The sequence below is a fragment of the Sinohyriopsis cumingii genome, chromosome 4 (assembly GCF_028554795.1).
Source record: "Sinohyriopsis cumingii isolate HCF-2022 chromosome 4, ASM2855479v2, whole genome shotgun sequence".
Taxonomy (NCBI): Eukaryota; Metazoa; Mollusca; class Bivalvia; order Unionida; family Unionidae; genus Sinohyriopsis; species Sinohyriopsis cumingii.
Genome location: NC_142964.1, coordinates 85,070,268 through 85,094,263, shown reverse-complemented (window position 1 = coordinate 85,094,263; position 23,996 = coordinate 85,070,268). Strand labels below are relative to the sequence as shown.

General features: G+C 39.4%; 1 protein-coding gene across 2 annotated transcripts in view; it reads right to left on the bottom strand.

Moving 5' to 3' along the window:
• LOC149801581 (proton-coupled zinc antiporter SLC30A5-like) overlaps positions 1-23,996 on the bottom strand; it is a 99,042-nt gene that overhangs the window by 18,783 nt on the left and 56,263 nt on the right. For both annotated transcript variants that reach the window (XM_089955814.1, XM_089955815.1), the window contains exons 12-13: positions 8,860-9,017; positions 778-907 (exon numbers count right to left, since the gene is read on the bottom strand). In XM_089955814.1, the coding sequence (XP_089811940.1) occupies positions 778-907; positions 8,860-9,017 (288 nt within the window). The remainder of the gene's footprint in view (positions 1-777; positions 908-8,859; positions 9,018-23,996) is intronic.

Here is a 23,996-nt window from a genome sequence, read left to right as displayed (position 1 = left end):
AACTACATAACGACATGGGTAACATAATATACCTCTCCATATGGACATGGGTAACATTATATTCCATTTCCATACGGACATATATAACACTATATACCTCTCAATATGGACATGGGTAACAATATATTACATCTACATATGGATATGGGTAACATTATATGCAACTACATAACGACATGGGTAACATAATATACCTTTCCATATGGACATGGGTAACATTTTATGCCATTGCCATATGGACATTGGTACAATTATATGCCATCTCCATACAGACATGGGTAACATTATATGGCTCTCCAAATGGACATGGGAAACATGATATGCCTTTCCATATAAACATGGGTAACAATATATGCCTCTCCATCTAGACATGGGTAACATTATATGCCTCTCTAAATCAACATGGCTAACATTTTATGCCATCTCCATAATGACATGAGTAACATTATATGACATCAACATACAGTCATGGGTAACATTATAAGCCATCTCCATATTGTCATGGGTAACATTATATTCTCTCCCCACAGATATGGTACAGGCATAAAAACTCATAAAAGTATAGTGCATGTTTGTTAATCATGAAATAATGGTTACAGTTATAGATGGCAGCATATTAATGTGAAATTTTGGAAAACCTTGTCTTGAAATTTTGGAAAACCTTCTTGTATTGATCAAAAACATTAACAACAGTAAACACCTTCTTGAAATACATGGCAGGTGCAAAACATGGATCCAAATCTATTATCCTATTAACTGCAGATCTATGTTACTAACCAGTAATCGTTCTGTGTTGATTTCTGGTGGTTCAAACAATCTGTGCATGGCTTCTGTAAACACAAAAACTCCAATCACAATAAGGAACAAGCCATTGACAAAGCCTGACAAGACTTCCACCCTGTCATATCTGAAAAAGAAATGAAGAAAAAACACCCTGAATATGAACATGGTAAGATATAAATGTGTGTGCATGTGTTGTTTTATCTGCTAACTTAACTTCAGTCTGGTTTAAAATATGAGGTTTGCCAGCTTCACAAAATAGTTTGGTCAAAATGCAAAATTCTTGTTCCTTGAGCAACAAGTAACATATCTATGCCAAATATAGAGAGTATCAATATAATGACTGACAGGTCACCTTTGCTCCAAGACCTGTGATGTCATTTAAGATGAAGCACTGTTCCCATCATGTATTTCCTATTAAATGTGCATGAGAGATTGCCCACAGTACTGTTAGTACTGTGTTCCTTCAAGATTTTGAACCAACAGAATATCTCATATGAAGTAGTGACTGTAGTGTTGGTACACTGTTTATTTTTGGATTAAAAGGAGTCAGTGAATGATTAAATGCATCCTAACATATTCATCTCAAACATGGATTGAGATTGAATAAAGATCTGGTATATACATTGTGACTGTCTGCTCATATATTGTCGGACATTTGCATTTTGGACATTCATATTTATTTACATTTTCCATTCTAGTACAATACTCTGGCTGCATGTCTTTGCTTGTTTTTTTTTTATTACTTAAAATAATTACAATCCATGTATCTAACAGAAATAATTAGTGTTTGAAAGCTTACCAAGATTTTGATCACAGAATTATCATTTTACAGTAATCACTGACAGAAATTGTTAAATTGGGCATATTTGATAAATTAAAGCAAATCTGGGGTAAAACTGGTTCTCTATGAATATTTTCTAATGAAATGGCACACCCCCATCCCATCCCACAGAAAGAGGGGAGCAATAAGAATGACAATTTACCTCAAGTATTCACCCCAACAGTGAATTTCTAAGGAATATTGTGGACTTAAAATAATGGAGAGATTAGCCAATTTAAAGTTACACTGACAGACTGATTTGTATACAGTGAATGTAAGATCAAGCAAATTCACACCTTACATGTCTTTACTTAAACAATGTCTTTCTTGGGAAAATGATTCATATACAAGGTCAATGACTGCTTTAAATATTATAAAACCACTGTTTGGTTAAAAAACGTGTCGCTACTGACTGGTTAGAAAACATGTCACCATTAACCATGGAAAGCAAGCTATCATTTGATACATTGCTTTTACTGAGGAAATTACATGGAAGGAAATTAAAATGGTCATTGAAACTAGGTGACTGCTGAATAAAGGTGACTGTTTGGCCAAGTTTGACTGTACAAATCTAATCCACTCTGTTGGCAAAACAGTCCAACCTCCCATTCATTCAACAATCTCTAATACCCAACCAGCCCCTCCTTGGACTCCCTTTCAATGCCCCTCGCCCCCATGTACCAGCTATGTCTCATTAACTGCAACAGTTGATCCCTTAGTTTGCTTGCTACAATCATTACTTCGTATTATACACAATGATAGCCGATATCAACATTTTCTGTGTAGCCAATAATGGCAATACAAAATGTTTCCCAATTCACAAGTGACACATTTCCTTATATCTACTCAAAAAACAGATTTTCTTTTTTTAACATGCTTTTTATGAAAATAACCATTAATTTGCATGATTTTTCTTCTCTATTATGAGCCAAATCAAGTGATGACTGGATTACTGCATTGATAAAAAGAAGTTCTAAAATTTTCAATTTTAGGATAATGACCTTCATCAAATTAAGCTTGTACTAAATAATGCTTCAAATTGCATATTTTGTCAAATAATGACTGTTTTGAAATGATCACTAACACATTTCTTGTGCAGATACAGTGAACACTGTTGGGATGAGGATACTGTAGAAACATAACAAGGCAGTCAAATCTGACAGATTTCAGGATACTGTAGAAACATAATTGGGCAGTCTAATCTGACAGATTTCAGGATACTGTAGAAACATAACAAGGCAGTCAAATCTGACAGATTTCAGGATACTGTAGAAACATAACAGGGTGGTCAAATCTGACAGATTCAGGATACTGTAGAAACATAACAAGGCAGTCAAATCCAACAGATTTCAGGATACTGTAGAAACATAACAGGGCAGTCAAATCTGACAGATTTCAGGATACTGTAGAAACATAACAGGGCAGTCAAATCTAACAGATTTCAGGATACTGTAGAAACATAATAGAGTGGTCAAATCCAACAGGTTTCAGGATACTGTAGAAACATAATAGAGTGGTCAAATCCAACAGGTTTCAGGATATTGTAGAAACATAATAGAGTGGTCAAATCCAACAGATTTCAGGATACTATAGAAACATAGTACAGCAGTCAAATCTGACAGACTTCAAAGTCATGTAGAATGTAAAGAAAACTACAAGCAGGGACTACTAGGTGATTCTACACCAAAGGCATAAAAGAAACTGTAGGACAATGAAAAACGTAGATGCTCTAGAGATATAATTAAACTTATGAGTGACTTTGGAATATGTAAACTCCTCTCTGCAAAATAAACTTTGCTTTCTCAGGATATTTAACATAAATTGTAACTTTCATATGTATTAGATCAATTTTACTTTTGTATTCAGCATCATTTGAGCCGCTCCTTTCTGTTGAAACTATTATTCATTAGGTTGACTAAAGTTAATGAAAGAACAAAAATGTATTGTTGCTATTTATTTATGAACCACCTATTACTCTCTCTCTCTCTCTCTCTCTCTCTCTCCCATACACACACCCTTGAGATGAAGAATAGGCCTGATGTAACATACAATATGTTATAAGAGCAACTACCATAGTGAAACTTTTATGCCCTGAAATGTATCTCATGATTTTCTATCTGAGAAGCCTTGGACTACAACTGTGCAAATTATATAACAAAATCCAACTTTGTATTTTAAGGATTTCACCTTCCTGCTCTAACTTTATTTTGTTTGCCTTTCTTGGGGTACTACTAAACTTAATCAGCATCAACCCATAACACATAATTCTGTTGAAAGACTGACAAATGGATAGACCACTCAGTGTGATGAGTCTGACCACTTCTCAAAAGTGAGTTGGCAAGGACACTTAGCCTGCTGGGGTTATGTCTGACATCTGGACTGTTATCTTCAGCTGAAGTATAAGTGAAGAAAGTCCCAAACCAGAATACATCAGTTGGGTAATTTGTGCCCATTTGAGGTAAGCCACCATCACCAAGTTAATGGAGACGACTTGAGTTCAGAAATGATATACATTTACTATGGCCTTATTTCTTTAAGGCTGATGAGAAGAAATTACTCCTATGTCCACTTGCCATGAAACGTGGTAAAGCCAGGCAACAGATTGGCCTCCCAACCATATGTCTTGTGTGTGTGTATGATTTGGATTTTTAATGTAGCTTTAACAATTTTTCAGTCATATCGCTATGATGTCTGCAGTGTGACAGTTTATAGTGATGTCTAGCACTGGGGCATCATGCCGCAGACATGCAGCATGATGTCCCACCCAGTCACATTATTCTGACATCAGGCCAACCAGTCCTAACACTAACCTCTTAATGCTGAGTGCCAAGCGAGGCAGCTGTAAGAACCATTTTTGTAAGTCTTTGGTATGACTCGGCCCGGGGATCAAACCCACGACCTACTGCATCAGAGGCGGATGCTCTAACCACTAGGCCAATTCCTGTCATAACCCGTTGTTTGTTGCACCACCGATGCTGGAATGATACTATTTTGGTTGAGGTCATAATTTGCTGATCAACTTGACCGGAAAAAAGGGTGCCACTGGGCCAAGAGGTCCATCTGCAAAGGGCATATGAAACCGGGGCTGATAAGGATCAAATCCACTGACACACTTTACTAATCACTGACTTTCAGAAACTCCTGCTAAAATCCACTCTTAGTTGGAAATTAGCTCCGCAACTTCAATAATATGTACCATGTGTATGTGAGGAAGGTGAATGATGCTGATATTGTTAAAAAAGCTCAAAGGTACAGTAAAAAGAATGATGGGATGGGAAAATATCTGATTTTTGTCAGTTTACTAGAAACACTCAAAGATTCAAAAGGAAAAGAAAATTGATCCTGCACTTCAATTAAGATGAATTTAATATTTTTTGATGCTGTTGATGAGTTCAACTGGAAGAGAATGATGATATAGTTGATGACTTGTGAATGGCCATGGGCTGAGACCAAATGGGAGTGTCCCAAATTGCTATATTTTTCCTTTCAAATCAAACCATCAGAACTTGTGCAACTGCATGGATAGAAACACTTATATTTGACTAAAGTCAAAACTATACTTAGTGTGCAGTTTTCAGTTTTCTACCTCCTTGCCAATGATCATTTCTTCAATGCATTGGACACTAATTTGGTCTGAAAGCCAGCAGCAAGGCAAATTGGAACGGCAGTTCCTCTGCTGCCTGCTTCATACCTCCTCTATTCTAACACTAAATAGTAATAGCATCCTGAAAAAGTGTAGAATGGAGAACCAAAGACTGATGCAGTTTCGTGAAGATGAGTGGAGACAGAGTCTTATCTCAATAGATCCAAATTTGCCAAATCTGTTACTAAATTAAAAACTGCCAAAGCCATCAGGGCATTAGCCATTGTGTGGTGTGTAGCCCAGTTGATAACATTAGCAATCTAAGATGTGGCATAACATGCATGACCACTTCCAGATTTTTCTGTGAGGTGAAAAAGTGCTAGCAACACTGGATCTAGAATGGAAGAAGTTGTCTCTGTATTTTGCACAAGCCCTGCTGATGGCATGGAACACATAACAATTCACTTAAAAAAAGCAGGGTTGTCATTTAACTGCTGCAAAGTTTTTGTCCAAAGTCGGTAACTCCATGCTAAACACTTAATACTTCTTAGTGTGTCCAATACCAGTACTGTGGAACCTGTCTTGAAAGACCACCCCTTCTGCCAAAACATAATGGTCTCTCATGACAGGCAGTCTCTCATATTAGCAGTCTTTCAAGACAGGTTTTACTGTATAACAAGAATGGTGTTTGTAGCTGGCTTTCGCCAAAGAAAGCCTTGGAGTTGCCTGGATCATGATTTTATCATACAGCAATTGGTTATCTCCAATATTTTCAGTGATTGTAGCAGCTAATGTAAGGCTGGCTGTTCATCCTCATGTTCTAAGTCTACCAAAGCCTTTACCTAGGTTAGCTCACAGATGGCAGCAGTGGGCACTCAAAAATTAGCAGAACTTGATGAATTTCCCACACAGCAACCTTCAAGTTAAATGCCAAAGTGGAGTCAGAGAACACTAACACACTAGTCACTATGTCCATGCCAAGAAGATTTGGATTTTAACGTAGCTTTAACAATTTTTCAGTCATTTCGCAGCGTGGCAGATTATAGTGATGTCAAGCACTGAGGCATCGTGCTGCAGACATTTAGCATGATGTCCCACCCAGTCACATTATCCTGACACCAGGCTGACCAGTCCTAACAATAACCTCTTAATGCTGCGCACCAAGCAAGGCAGCTGTTAGTAACATTTTTGTAAGTCTTTGGTATGACTCGACCAGGTATCGAAACCACGACCTCCCGCATACCAAGAGGAAAGGATAACATTGTCCCTGTGTGTGGCTTGGTATCTCCCAAATGGAAACACTGTGAATAACTGAGCCTCTGCTTGAATTGGCAGCTGGGAAAGTACCCTAGTGTGTCATGTTGACGTGACTCTGAATATCACAAAACAATCAGCCTGAGGGGAAGGACACTCTCTTGTTAACTCAAAGCCATTACTGTAGATTTGTCACAGATGTACTGACATCAACCCACACAAGACCAGCAACTGTATCATTGCTTCTTGTACCAGTCTACACACATATGACTCCAGCAACATCTGGAATGGATGAAGGGGATACAATATCCACAACCCCTTGTTCCTCCATTCCAAGTTAACCAGATGTATCAGCAGCAGTGGGTATCATGCACATCAATTTTGAGAGGAGAGCTAAAAGTATGGAATTGACCACTACAATGGCAACCAATGACGTCTTCAGATGAAGACTCAAGACACTGCATTCTTTTCATGAAGACTTCACATGTCTCTCTTTGCTCTTTAGGCCTTTCTACCAAACTGTGAATAAAATCCAATCTCGCCACATACACTGCAGGTAGAAGTCAACAAATACTTTGTGCAAGCTATACACATATTATGTGTGTCTCCACTGGCTTTAAATTTTATGCACTTGTGACATTTCCTCACCACTGTTCAATCTGCAAATGTTAAAAGCAACAAAAATATCAGAAATAGTTTGATTTGATGCTTTATGGAATATCAACACAATTAGGTTATATAGTGCTGAGGCACTGGAGTAAAGTGCCTTGCCCAAGAAGACACCATTGTAGCTGATCCAGGATGGTCCAATGGTAGGATTTGAACCTGCACCTTTCAGTCATGAGTACAGCATGCTAACCAATGAGCTATCATGGCTCCATATCAGAAATTAGCAGCCTGAAAAACCAATACCCATCACTGAAACAAGCAAATAATCCAGGCAATGTGCATGAATAAACAACTATCAATGAGCACCAACAGTACCATGTAGAAGCAAATACAACTGTGAAAAGATTCAAGAAATCATTATCAAAATTAAAAAATAATGATAGCAATATGTTTGTTGTGTTTGTTTTTCTGGGTTTTATTGGCACTTTTGACACATTACTGGCTACATTATGCTCATCGATATGTAGTAAATGCACTGATTCACCATACACCATACGATACTGATTTTCTAGATGAACGGGTAAAAAAGAAACTGATATCTTTGGGTTTCAAGTGGCAGAGTAAGATGATCAGCACCATACCAAGTGAAAGCTTAAAGTGGTAAACTTCCAGTTGATGGGTGGCCATATGGTAGTGGTAAGACTAAATAATGGGTAACAGTATCTTCCAACTGTATGCATGTTATATAGATGGAAAAGTTTTTGTCTTTATGGCATTGGTTTTTTTTAGAGGTAGTGGAGTTTATTTCTTTTTGTTAATCTAATCAGAGAATGTACCTGATGGAGAAATGCGTATCTACAAAATGAATCAAAATCTGTTTAACAGCAACTTATACTCTACTAGCTTGGTTACAATTTACTCATATATCACAATATACTCTGTAACAAGCTTGGTTACAACCTGCTAACAGATTATATCACAATATACACTGCACTTAGTTTGGTTACAATCTGTTAACAGATTATATTACAGCATATGCTGTACCAAGCCTGATTACAAAGTGCTCACAGATTATATCAAAATATACAAAGTAATCAGCTTGGTGATCACAATATACACTATACCAAGTTTGGTTACAACCTGCTAACAGATTATAACACATATACACTGCACTTAGTTTGGTTACAATCTGCTAACAGATTATATTACAGTATACAATGTGCCAAGCCTGGTTACAAAGTGCTCATAGATTATATCAAAATATACAAAGTACTCAGCTTGGTGATCACAATATACACTATACCAAGTTTGGTTACAATCTGCTCACACAGTATATTACAATACACACTGTACAAAGTGTGGTTACAATCTGCTCACACAGTATATTACAATACACACTGTACCAAGTTTGGTTACAATCTGCTCACACAGTATATTACAATACACACTGTACCAAGTTTGGTTACAATCTGAAAACAGATTATATCACAATATATACTGTATGAAAATTATACCCTGTATCGAGCTTATTTAGAATCTACTCACAAATTATGTCCCAATCTACACTGCACCATAGATATACACTGTACATTTATATTTATGTTCAAACATAGTATTCTTAGCTTGAAACAGCTAAGAATACTATGTTTAAACATAAATATAAATTTAACATGCTATTTTATTGTTCAGTTATCAAATCTGAGGCAGCAAGATGTCATGACACTTCCTATGCATTAATGCTGCAGAGAAATCATTTTTTGTAAAACTCAATTTTCCTATCTCCATTTTCTGTGTCCAATATTCCACTTACCCAAAGGAAAATATCCTTGTGGCTTTCCACCTGGACATAACAGCTGCATACAGCCCCATCACTAGAGCTGAGCAGTCAAATAACATGTGAAACCCATCCGATATCAGCCCCAGGCTGTTGGTCCATGCACCATATACCAGCTCCACAAAGGTGAACCCCTGCAATTATCACCATATGCTTATTTAAAGAAAATAAATTATAATGTCTTACATTCTCGAAATTTTGTGAATTCATTAAAAAAAATTATTTTCACAAGTTACAGAAAAAAGTATAATATTTAATAAGATTGTTATTAGTATAAATAACTACATTGTTATTAATATGAAAACTACATTGTTTGTAGTATAACTACACTGTTATTAGTATGAATAATCCACTGTTATTAGTATAACTACAATGTTATTAGTATGAATAACTACATTGTTATTAATATGAAAACTACATTATTATTAGTATAACTACACTGTTATTAGTATAACTACACTGTTATTAGTATGAATTACTACATTGTTATTAGTATGAATAACTACATTGTTATTAATATGAAAAACTACATTGTGTACCAACAGTTATTAGTATAACTCTGCTGTTATTAGTATAACAACACTGCTTTATTGTATGAATAACTACATTGTTATTAGTGTAAAAAGTACATTTTTAACAGTATTAATAATTACACTGATATTAGTATACCTACACTGTTGATACTATAAGTTCTTTGTTATTAGTATAACTACACTGTTATTAGTATCAATAATCCACAGTTATTAGTATAACTACACTGTTATTAGTATGAATAATCCACTGTTATTAGTATAACTACACTGTTATTAGTATGAATAAGTCAATTGTTATTAATTATGAAAAACTACATTGTGTACCAACAGTTATTAGTATAACTCTGTTGTTATTAGTATAACAACACTTCTATTAGTATGAATAACTAGTGTTATTAATGTAAAAAGTCCATTTTTAGTAGTATTAATAATTACAGTTATTAGTATATCTAGACTGTTTATACTATAAGTACATTGTTTTTAATATGAATAACTACACCGTTATTAATATAACTTCACTGTTATTAGTATAACAACACTACTATTAGTATGAATAACTACACTGTTATTAGTGTCACTACACTGTAAGTAATATGACTAACTACAGTAGTCCCCCTCTTGAACGGCCCCCCTGACCAGCGGCCACCTGCTCCTTACGGCCAGAATCCGTTGGCACCGACGAGTTTGTGTTCAAAAGTACCCCTCGCGAAAGGCCACCCGGCTAACGCGACCAGCGGCCAGCATATTAGTGCAAAATTATAAAATTTACCCCTCACAAGCGGCCGCATTTTATTTGAATATGTATCCAGAACCAGAATTGTATTCATGTGTTAAGTAATCCGATTTCTGTTTCCCGATGTCAGGTTTTCGTTACTGAAAGAAGTGTTGAGTAAAGTACATTTACCACTAAGGTTAATATTGTATCATTTACGCCTCACGAGAAGCCAAATTTATTCCATAAAAACCGAGAAAGACTCAAATTTTAATCATTACAAAAGGGTACGTACATGTAATCCAATTAGCCTTACTGTTGTGTTATCATAAGATGTCCGGGTAAGTCACTCTGCTAATTCTTAAGATTACAATTATCGAACAGTAGTAACAGCTGAGAAGTGGCAGTATCGATGTACAATACCCAAGCCAGCAGGAAAATGGTTAGCAGCAGGGGGGGCGAATCCGACATTTTGTCCAATCGTTATTTTGCTTTATTAATACTTTCTGCACTCAGCGGATCCGGTGTCGTCAGCGTCCGGTAAAAAAAAAACGACGTCGTCGTCGGGGGGGTCGTCCAATCGTCATTTGGTTTAATTAATATTTTCTGCGCGTCGATCCCAGCGTCGTCAGCGTCCGGTAAACACAGCGACGACCGCGTCGATGTCATTTCCCCCCCTGCTGCTAAGAAGTTATTTACAATGAAAATTAGTTACAACTAACCGAATATTTGGTCAAGTCCGATACGATATCGTGTCCGAGGATCATGTAAATTTATCGTTACAAATCCATGTGGGGTCGACTGAGCATGACTAAAAAAGTTTCGAAAACCATTAAAGTCCATGTCACCGCCACACCAAGTTTGCCAGATATTTCGTAGCGTGTGTGTATCAACGCCGTTGAATACAGCAAGAATATTACAGTTGTCTCTGATTACTTTTGGAATCTGAGTGTATCGTTGAGTGACATATATCACGTCGGTGTTTTTATGCCTGCCTCTGGAAAATATCCTAGCTGGGTTTTTTTCATTGTCTAACATAACATCATCGTACACGACTAGATTGTTAACGTCGCCATCAATATCATCAATACCTGGTGCATCATTGATATCTGTAATAAACTCAATAACATTTTTTTCAGCGATCGCTGATGCATTCTCGTTAAAATTTTTCAACACCTCGTAGCATCGTTGATCATCCACACTAGGGGCGATTAAATACAACTTATCCCACTTCATCCATCTCATTATTAAATTGAGTAACAATTGCGTCTTGCCGGATCCAGATGGTCCGATGATAATCATCCGGATCGAGTTTGGTAACGCTGCAACATGCTTAACTGGTTCTCTTGTTTTAGTCGCCGAAAAATCAATTATATTCATATCTCTATACATAAATTATGGATCTATATTGTGTGAAGTGTAGAGTGCGTACTGGCACAAATGATATGACAACCGTTACAACAAGAAATAACAGATCGGCACTTACTGGTAAGTGTGCACGATGCGGTACAAAGAAATTTAGATTTATTTCTGCTAGACCCGGGGATGTTTTAAAAAAAAGCGAGGAGGTGATATTGCAGCCAAGTTATCAAAACTCCCCGGAACACCGTGGGCAAAGTATCCAGGAGAAAAGCACCTCCCAGGATATAGCTACTGTGGCCCCGGAACACGATTAGATATCAGACTCGATGATCAAAATCAGCCCAAACCCGGTGAGTATCCAATAAACGCTATCGATAAGGCGTGTCATGCTCATGATGTTGCTTACTACAAAAGTAGCGATCTGCAACAGCGTCATATTGCGGATGTAAAATTAATTCACGCGTTAAATGCCATTCCTGATAAATCCCTCAAAGAAAAGTTGGCTTCATGGTTGGTAAAATCGGCTATGAAAGGTAAATTAATGATTGGAAGCGGAGCTTCTCGCGCTGGTAATTGAAAACGCTAGCGTTTATATAATAACAACATGGAATCCATCTATTATTCTCCGAGAGGATACTGGAAAGGAAAGGCTGCAATTGGTAAACTCGCAAGCGCTGCAAAGGTAACAAAGGCCACTGCGGCTAATTGGTTATCCAAACAGGCTATATGGCAAATTTATCTACCACCGCCTAAACAAATCAACTTTTCGCGCTTTGATGTCAGCGTACCTAATGAAGTTCATCAGGCTGATATACTATTTCTGCCGCATGACAACGGTTACAAATACGCGCTAACCGTAGTTGATGTTGCGAGTCGATACAAACAAGCGGAGCCGTTAAAAACAAAGTCAGCAACTGAAGTAGCCGATGCGTTTGAGCGGATTTACCGAAGGGGTCCTCTGCGCTGGCCAAATCTATTACAGGTTGATCCTGGCAATGAATTTCGCGGAGCTGTTTTATCAACGCTGAAACATCATAGCGTCGCGATACGACGAGGTCATACTGTGCTACATCGTGATCAGGCAATTGTTGAACGATTCAATCGGACTCTTGCTGAACGGTTATTTGGATATCAATACGCGAAAGAATTCATCGAGGAAAAACGATCTCGTGAATGGGTTAAAAGATTACCAGGCGTAATTGCAGCGTTAAATAACGAGATTACCCGAGCAATCAACATGAAGCCCAGCGACGCGATTAAAAAAAAGTATATACCCGGAAGATCAAAAATAGATAGCGTTTCCAAGCCGATTCTCGGCGATGTCACTGTTAGATATCTGTATGAACCAGGAGAGCTTGAAGGCGGTAAAAAAAGAGCTACTGATCCTATTTGGAGTGTTACCACACATAACATATCAACGATAACACGATCAACTGGTAGACCACCGATCTATAGACTGGATTCAACTGCCCTACAGCGCGGATTTACACGCGAGCAACTACAAGTGATACCTGACAATACTCAATTGCCCCCGCGTGGTCTTAACTAGCGCCGTTGCGTCTATTGCACTCAAGACAGGTCAACCTCACATTACCACGGATATGACCGAAACTGTTATCGATCCTGTCCACGGTAAATTGGCAAGCGTCTTTATCCGAATAATGCCAGCACATTACACAATTGCAACTCGCGCAGTGATTATTCTGTTGTTGTCGTAACGCAATTATTAATTCGGCATCAATATCAAAACGCCGCTGTTTTTTTTTATCCTGTTGGCGGTAACCCGAGAGTTTTCTATCAATGACGCTAGCATCAATAATGTCATCGTTGTCACTGGCTTCGTCAATAACAATTCTTCGAAGCTGATTTATCCTCCGTACTCGGGACACTGCAAGATAGACTAGATTTGACCATTCGATGCGATTATCAACCATCCAAACAACTGTATCCGTGATAGTCAATCCCTGCGAGGAATGTATTGTCGTTGTGTATCCTAGCGTCCACGGGGATTTATCAGCACGTAGCGCGTCCTCGACGACGCTGATATCAACGAGCACGATATCATTCAGCACAAGAATTTGTTTTTTTGTCCCTGATGCTGTTGGGCCCGGGATTTCAACTTCAATATTCTGCCGCCGTGTGTCCGCGGGTCTATAACATAACGGCACTGGGCGCGTTGGAAACTTTTCCTTATGCAACGCAAACAACTTCCGCTGAAGTGTGTCTCTGACTATCTTTCTACTCGCTACAATCAGATCGTTTGGTCTCCATATTTCCCAGAATTCATTTAACGGCGTTTCCGGAATCACCTCGCGGATTATTTCACATTGAACTCTATCCGGCTGTAATCTGATTAATTTTTTAACCTCGCGCAGTTGTTCATCAAGTGCTCGGTAATCAGTATCGGTTTCTTCATAATAGTCCACAAAACCCTTTAACCAATCATGTGGACCCTCGCCGACAAATGGTGGTGGTTGGCCATGATCTCCACACATTATCACCGCTGTATTCGCGCGCAGCAACCACTCAAGAAACATTTGTAAAGTATCTAACGAAACAGTACATATCTCATCCCAGATGATAACCTCAGGAATAAATTTTTCCCCCATTCGATCAGGAGTCCACTCACCGCCGCTGTATCGAAAAAAGCTGTGATAAGTAACGGCGTCAACATTTCATTGTTTTATCTCTCGCGCTAGTCTATGGGTCAGTGTAAGCACGATTATACTTGCCCGCGTTCGAAATAATTCAATTGCCCGAGTCGTCTTTCCTGACCCGCCACAGCCGCTTAAATAAACTGTTTTATATCTACAAATTGGATCAGAACACGGTGGTGCATTAGACCATTCTGATAGATTATCACCGCGTAAGTAATTATTTTCAACGGTGACATCTGCTGACGGGGAATAATCGCGTCGTATTTCGTTTTTAATTCTCCATATACCCCAACTCTCGTCCAGACTAGTAAACTCGGCTATGTTTCCCTTATACTTTACGTCTATGTAAAATGAATCAATCGCAACTCTAACCGCGGTGTCGGGAAATCTATTTATCATCGAGAATAAATTGATAGCGGCGTAACCCAGCATAGACGCCCTCAAATGTGGATATGCCGGGCTGTCTCCATCGCTGTAGGTAACAACTGTACCCAACTTTGTTCCATTGGATAAGAAAGCTGTTTTGTAGTTCACGTATCTATTTTTTGCCACTGCGTCCTTGATTACGAAATCATATTCTGCGTCATCTATAATCAGCCGTGAGCAATATCGTTTGTAGTCGCAGTTTTTTCCACCTTGTGTGAACTTACCAATTATTCTTCTACCGAGATCTTTTGCCTCGCGGTTTCGTTGGTTGAATATTTTTTTGGACCATTCGATGATATATTCCTCGTTGGCATCAATGTGTTTTCTGGACTCGTCAATTATGCTATCTAGACGCTCTGGTTCTGGTAACCAGACTTCAGTCTGCGCCCGGTATGATATAATCGCGTCACTGACAATCAACGATACAAGCATGCTACAATCAATCATATACCGTAGCAGCGCTATTGGCAGCCATCTCTTTTCAGCCATGTGTCTACCGATCCAAATATAACAACAGCGATGAAGTCCTGCTGCGAATTCAAATGATACTATGCGAGCGAATCCGGTTAAATCAAAATCAGGCAGTGGTCCATTAATAGCAACACGAGTCATTTCATGTCTGGGGTGTCCAAATCGTTTAAAGTACTCAGCGGCGGATCCATACCCGAGAAAACTCGCTGGATAACAGGCAACCATATCAACGGAAATCATAGCGTCGCGGTTGTATTCAGTGTTCCATAGTCCACTGTGATAGTATTCCAAACAACTGGATTGTACATCCGGTAGAAATTCCTTGCGCGTTGGTCTCCACGCATTTTTCCTTGCTGCAACATGAGCCGCAACCGATGGAATCGTAAACAATTTGTTAGCAGTTGTTCATCATGCTCTTCAAATTCCATGGCGGTTTTTTTCATCTTGTTGTGAAACGCTTCAGTGCGATATAATTCACCGTTTGGTCTTACAAACTGATCAAAGGTATCCATGTCGTTTTCAGTGCTGCGAAGTAACCACACTGACACAGGGTCGTTTTTACACAAACAAGCAATAGCATCAAATAGTTTCCTCTCCGCGAGAAAACCATCCTCTCCCAGGAATTCCCCGGGGATATACTTTACTGTTCTATCCCGTGGAAATATTGTGACCGCGGGCGTCCACGCGTGTTCGTTATGATCAATAATTTTGATTGGGGCTCCATTTGATTTATACTTTGATTCATATAATACTTCACCGGTTATCGTTGTAACGGTTATTGGAAATCTCAGCGACGTTTCTAATTTCGCTATGTCGCTGATGGTTGCTCCTCGCTCGCGCACTGTCTCCTCCCATTGGTTTATTTTGCTACGTCGTAATTCGGTCAGTTTATTTCCTCGACATGCATTTGTAAAATGCTCTATTACTCGTTCTGCTACACAATTTATCCCCGTTGACTGTTTCATCGGCGCTAGTTTTCCGATATCAGGTTTCTTATTTAACGGGTATATTCCATAGACAACTGCTGTTTCAGGATACGCTCGTTCATAGTATGGTCTGTCAATTCCGGTTAACAGCCCTGGCTTGGAGTCGCGGCTAACAATAACTGTTTTCTTGTCGCTGAGAACCGGTTCAAATTTATCACGTATGATCCAATTACCTGATTCCACCCGGACAATGAATTTTACTCTGAAGAAATACCTTTTACCGTCAAGTTGTGATATTATCGTTGCTGCGCGGTTGTCGTTCATGGTAGCATCAACAACACCATCAATTCGAAATGTTGACCAACTATGAGATGCACCATCACGCTTGAATTCATTGATACAGTCGCGTATTTTATTCAACAGGGTTCTATCGTTTATTAACGCTTTTGGTGCGTCCTTGAGGACTCTATCGAGATTGAACTTAATATTTTTCCAGGGCTTAATTGCTGCTAATCTCTCGAACTCCTCCATATAATTAAAACAAGTATTTAAATGAAAGAATATAGTATAATGAATCACTGCAAATGGTTGATGATTGGGTCGACAACCCCGTGCAATAAATCATGTAGAGGTGAATTCTGCGGGTATCATTTACAAAGCGTTCGTAATGGTTCTCTTGGCCCCCTCCCGTGCTTGGTTTGCCACGTTGGTGTAAGAGGAAAATCACAGTTGTGTATCAATTGTGGCGGAAAGCGATACAGAGAGTTAAAACGCTATTATGACAAGCGAATAAAAAACGCCGTCATTGACCCCACCGCTGACTCCGTCAAGGACAAAATCATCAAAACTCCTCAGGACTACATTGCAAGGTTTATAATTAAACCAAATAATGAATTAGACAAGTAGTATTATTATACAAATGAACCAAGAATTTCAACCGCATCCCGTGCTTGTTAATTACGAGGCATCTCGCGACGGCGTTGTTAGAAATTGTAGACTGAAGAAGCCGGTTGGTACCGTAAATAATCAGGGGTATTTGATATTTGGTGCCGGGAAAAAAAACTATCTTGTTCACAGGGTGGTATATGAAACGTTTAACGGATTGATCAACGACGGTCTCGTTATTGATCACATTGATGGATGCCCTCAAAATAACAGACTGTGTAATTTAAGAGCTGTTACACCGAGTCAAAATTCCAAATTTGGAAAAACAGGGAAACACGCAAAAAAAGCTAAAAGCGTCAAATCGTTTGATACAATAACGCACGAAGAAAAAATATTTCACTCTATGAATGCGGCTGGTAGGTACTTCGATATTTGTAGTAAATCAGTTCGAGATGTTGCAGAGAATATAACTAAAACAGCGATCTCAAAAAAGACGGGTCACAGAATTCGATTTTCGTATATAAATAAATCCTTGTCACCGTGACGAAGTCGCCATGACGAAATACTTCATACTAGATAACACACCTCGGGATTGATACGCAGGGTTCATTTTGTAAAATAATTTTTTTTTTATTTAGAAATAAGATGTTTTATAAGAATATGAATATCGAAGACATCAATAATATATTAACCGAGATTTTAAAATTAAAAAATCAAGGAATTGTATTATCTGATAAGCTTGATAACCAAAAAATATTGTCCGATTATGAAATTATTAACGAGCAATCAAAGAAAGGTCGATATACCTTTCCACGCGAGTATTCTTTTATAAAGCGATTACAATATACGATCAATGAAAACCTGTATGGCAATGACGTAAATGCATTTATTGGACTATTTACTGCCGTTGAGACAGTACGAAAAAAACTCGGACAGGCTTTTGAACGACGGCGGGAGATTTCTAGTAAGATCAAAAACATTAGAAGGATTATAGACGAAAACTCCGTGGAGCCTGGCATGTAGCGTACGGACGTTGTATACATTTCCCCCCCCCCCCCGATAGGTCGTGGTAACGGCTGCCACAGGGAAATTAGAAATTACGGAGCAATTTATAATAAATGGTAGGCGAATCACTTACTACTCGGCTAGCCAGAGAGCGGCTAGCAGCGCTTAAAAAGTTCATACCGTTACGAGACAGGGTCCGAAAACAACTTCAAACGCGGCAACAACTACAAACTGATTTTGCTGTTGGAAGTGAACAACTCTTTGCTCCGATAACGAGTGCAACTGTGCCCGTCCTCGGTGCGCTTAAAAAGATAGCGGCTCAGACCGAGCAAACAAAAGAGTCTCTGGAAACACTTCCTGCGAAAATAGCGGTTACTACAACACACCAACGGAGGGAGAGGCCGCCACCACTCGCTATAACGGACCCACAAGAACCTTATGTTACAATGGCCGATGAAGAAGAACTAGGCGCCACCGCAAGAGAACCAGAAGAAGAAATACCGGAAGAAATACCGGAAGAAATACAGAAAGAAATACAGAAAGAGGGGAATATACCCCGTAATGTACTTACAAAGTCCGCAATAGACACAATCAGAAATCTTGACGATGAAGAATTAGTTAATTTTATTGTTACAAATTTTGATAAGGACGTTCAAAAGGAGTATATCAACAAAGGTTACGAAAAGTATGTAAGGTCGACGGATAATTGGACAAGAATAGTGTATTTAGCAAGTAGATATAAAGACGAATTATCACGTCGTGGTGATACCGATTACAAAGCATTCCTCGATAAGGATAAAAGTAGGAAACCAAAAAAAGGAAAAGGATACTCTGTTGGTAAAGTCGTTACTTGTCCTGGTAATGTTCTCAGTGATATATCACGGCTGGAAGTACTAATCGGAGGAAAACGAGCCGGAAATAACTCTCCGGAAATAATCAATGAGGCCGCTGATATTTGCAGGCGGTTATTTGCCGGTGGTATCATGGACATTAATGTATATCGAATGCTCATAGACGAACTCGTGGACGGTTTTGATGACCATGGTCATTACAGCGATTGATCAATCACTAATTGGCAAACACTGGTGTTTTTTATAATAAAGATGATTATACACTACAACCATGATAAACCAGTCAGCGTCTACGTGGTTAACTCACGATTGCCTGTATACCGCGCGTGGTACGGAGACGGTCTCGGTAGCACCACTGCGGGGTTATTTACAAGAATGGCTCCAAAAGTAGCGCCGTTAGCTAAACAATTAGGAATGAAGGCTATTGATGTTATTCGTGATAGGGGTATTAGTGCTATTGGAGATGTTGCCGGAAGGGTGTTTTCTGCCGCACGAGATAAACTAATGTCGTTGGTGAGAAAAAGAAAACAGAAACCACCGGTGATGCCATCAACGACAGTCATGCCTGCAAATGTCAGTAAAGTAATAAATAACGCCGTGGAAGAAAAACTAGAGTCGTTGGCGGCTCTGGCAAAGCCATCCACCGATGCAACAACCAACGCGCTCATGAACGCGATAGCGGGAAGTGGCTTAAAGAATTTACGACGAAAACGACGTTGATGAATTGCAATTGAAAACGTCAACATGATAAATAATAAAATGTTTGCGCGAACCGCTGATCCCGCGTTTGATATGGACGCCCCAGTGCGCAGGGATGATTCTGTCCGTGATTATCAATTTTATTCCTATCAACCACCACAAGCCGACCTACGATCGCGAATTGAACTTCAAGTCCAAGATACCAGTAAATACTTCTTGCCGTGTGAAGCGTTTATCGAAATTGAGGGAGAACTTGTAACAAATGTTGCCGATAATGCACCATACGCAAATGACCCTCGTGTTCGAGTTGGTTTTGTCAACAACGGCATCATGGCGTTATTTGAGAGTGCCAGATATCTTATTGACGGGCGAGAAATTGAATCAATAGAACGCGAGGTTGATGTTGCAACGACGATAATTGGGCTAGCGAGATACTCAGATGATTATACAAGATCGGCGGGCCCATCTATGATGTTCGCAAAGGATACCACTAATAACGCTGATCATATTCAGTACATTAACGTGCTGATGAAAGAAAATACCGCAGTTGACCCACAGGCTGAAGCAGCCAATCCAGACCGCAGAGCAAAACCAGGCGCTGATTTCACTGTTATAAAAAGTACTAACGATAATTTTAATCTAGGGTTTGCAACACGATTAGGGATGTTGCAAGGACAACGCCGACAGTTTTCATGCGCGATTCCACTCCATCACATATTTGGATTCTGTAGAAATGTCAGAAAAGTTATCTATGGGGCTAAGCATACAATTGCGCTAGCGCGAAGGGGCGATGATAACAATGCAATATGGCGTGCTGCTGGTGTCGCTGCCGGTAAAGTCATTTTAACTAAAATAGCATTGTGGATGCCGGTGTTAACTCCATCAGTTACCACGGAAGCACGATTGTTATCATTTATGGAACAGGGGGGGAAATCGTTGTTGAGTTGGCTAGCGGTAACAACTGATGTCAAAGAGGATAATGTCGCTGATACATTTACATGGCACCTGGCATCAAAACAAGGCGTTTCAGCCCCGCGTCATATATTTGTTGCGTTACAGGATATAAGACGGTTGAATAATCAAGAACACAGTCATATGATATTTGATCGATTAGGAGTCAGGGAGGTTTCGCTGAGAATAAACGGACAACAGGAACCATCCAAGGATATACAGCTTAATTACGACAACAACCATATTGCTCGCGTGTACCATCGGATGCTGTCATATATGGGTCGTGATCAAAACGTCGACACCGGTTTGCAAATATCACAACTTGATTTTAAAAACCTGTATCCAATTTATTACTTTTCGCTGGAACATCTTGATTTAACGAGACAGTCCGTCGTTGATATACACTTCCGAGCTCGTATAGCCCCGGGTGGTGTTGATTATAGAGCGGTTGCTGTCATTCTCAGTGATAAATCAATGCTGTTGGAAGGTGTTGGTGGACGAATGAGAATCGTTGATGCACCAGTGGAAAACATGTAATTGAAAACATAAACGCGTTTACAATAAAAATGTCGTATAGTGTTGTCGGTGTAGAGTTGACCGATGGTCAAGTCAAGAAATTACGATCAAAGTCGGCTAAACAATGTGGAACCACAATAACGTTAAAGCCGTCACAGATGGCAGGTGGTAATCATAAGATATCGTTGACGGCGCGTCAAATAAAACATTTCAATGATGCGATGAAGAATAAAAAGGGTGTTCAAATAGATTTTTCGGCCGCAGCGATTAAAAACATGGAAAAGACCGGTGGGATATTTCCGCTGTTAGCTGCGATTCCAGCGTTGATTGCCGCGGCGGCCCCAGCAGTGGTGAAGGCGGCGGTGTTAGGAGCCGTTGGTACCGCGGCGGGAATGGCATTGAAGAAGGCAACCGGGAAAGGCTATAAAAAAAAGAAACGAGGACGACCCGTAGCCGGAAAGGGTCTAAGACTACCGGGAACCCCGTATTCATGGTACTCGGGGAAGGGTCTAAGACTACCGGGAACCGTTTAATGACTCCTATGTCTAATTTTGATTTAATAGATGCCGCAAACGCGTTAGCGATAAAAAACTTCAGAGGTGTTTTTATGAGGGATCAATTACCGACAAAACCAAGGAATATTGAAACCGGTATAATTAACCTCGATAAATCCTCCGGAGCGGGAACTCATTGGGTTGCATACGCAATTGATCCGCGTGCGATCGTCTATTTTGATTCATACGGGTTAGCCCCGCCAAACGAGTTCATGCGGTATATCCGGGCGTGTTCAGCCCCGGTTTTTTATTCCACGCTGCCAACACAACAATTAAGTGACCCACCGATATGCGGCCGTGAGGTATTGAACGTACTCGCGGCGATTTCATCATCGCGTAAACCACCTCATGTGGTTGTAAACGAATACACTAGTGGGGTCGTAGAGGCCCGGCGGGTTAATTAAAAACACTGTGTTTTTTTTTACAATAATAATGATTGATATCTGGGGACGACCGGTTTCGGCGCTGAAAGAATCCACGGAAACGCTCGCCACCGATGACATAAAAAAACTAATCGAGGATGAAATCGCTGATACGTTAAATCTAACCAGTGTTGACCCGGGCGAAATAGTTGTATTTCAAGATCGTCAGGGTAAATTAAAATCCAGTAATGTGTCGCTGGATGACGTTTTAATACGACAGCGTAATGCCGCCGAGAACACTATCGTGTTGTATACCGATGACGGACGACTTAAATCAGGTGAATCCATCTTGACGATAAATGGAAAAATAAATACACTGGGCGACAATTATATAACCATGTCGAATTCGTTAAAAAATTTATATGATAAATTTAATGCGCAAGCAAATCAGTTCGAGGGGATACAAAAGTCTGTCACCGATATACAACTCACTACTGCTAGTTTTTTTGGGACCCCGACGGTGACCGAACCGAATCTTGTAGGGATAAAAAATAGTATTTTGGAGTTTACAACGCTGTCGAGCCAATTTACCTCGTTACGAAAAAATTTTAACAGGGTTGATAACGCCGTTGATAAATTCTTTGATAGAAAAAATGTCAAACCGGATGAAATTACAATAACTATAAATGATATCACTGCGTATGGGCAGGAAATAGAAACAATCAAAACTGATGTTGCAGCGAACAAGAATAATACAGACGCGCATAAACAGGAAATAGAAATAATCAAAAATAATGCTGCAGCGAACAGAAGGTATATAGAAACGCGTGCACAGGTAATAGAAATAATCAAAACTGATGTTGCAGCGAACAAAAGGAGTGTAGTCGCGCATACACAGGAAATAGAAATAATCAAAACTGATATTGCAGCGAACAGGAGGAGTGTAGTCGCGCATACACAGGAAATAGGAACAATCAAAACTGATGTTGCAGCGAACAAAAGGAGTGTAGACGCGCATACACAGGAAATAGGAACAATCAAAACTAATATTGCAGTGACCAGAAATACTATGACCGAGAATACACAGGAAATAGGAACAATCAGAGCTGATGTTACAAATATCAAAGACAGACTACCGAGAATGACAGGGCAATTTGAAAAAATAAAAATCCCTCATGAGAACACCATCAACACAGTATACACGATTCGGCATGGATCATTTATCTGGACTCCTACAGAGAATATATTAAATATTACCGCAACTGTTAAGGGCATTTATCGATTGACACTGGTTTCAATGATGCAGTTTAATATATTATCGTCGAGTTCATTCGGGTTTAACAATACAATATCAACAATTATAGACAAGGACGCAACTGAACCGTTTACAATTAGAGCCGTTGATAGAAATTTAACCGGGGCAAACATTACATGGTATGTGGAATTTGTAGCGGATCTAAGTAATTAAAAACACTAGCTCTTTTAAAATAAAAATGACCACCAAGGTAATTGAATCAGAGGTATCACCGACGTCACATCAATATCGATTCAATACCGTAAAAGAATTCTCCGCGAATTTGAAAACACTTTCCGAACAATACCGTGTAAAAATAAAAAAATACCGTCGAAAAATAACCACCATCGACGCGGTCGTGTACTCGGTGTCGGGTATAGTAGCCGGTACCGGTGTTATTTTATCCACGGTGACCATGATGGCCCCGATCGCTGTTCCAATCGCTATCTCCGCGGCGACAACAATTGCTGGAGTCGCCAACGCAATCACTAGAAAGATATCGTGTTCTCAGAAAAAACTCAACGAGTATACAGTAAAACATCAAATAGTATCCGACGCGTACTCGAAATTATCCGGGTTGATCTCGTTGGCGATAGATAATTCGTTTATATCCGATGTTGAATTCTCCACGATGGTTCAGTTGTATGACTCCGCGATGTCAAAAATCAAGGATTTTCAACTGGAAGCTGGAAACCACATCGCTGAAACCACTTCAATGGGCTTAAAACATTCTCCTGAAAACAAGCAGGTTGTTAATATTCGGTGTTGAAATTAAACACTAGAAACGACGAATAATAATAATGTCGCTGAACCCCGAAGGGTTTCAATTACTTCAACGGATCGCGGAGAACACCACTCCGGTACAAACAAGTATGATATCGATAACATCAACGAAGCCAGAATTCAGTG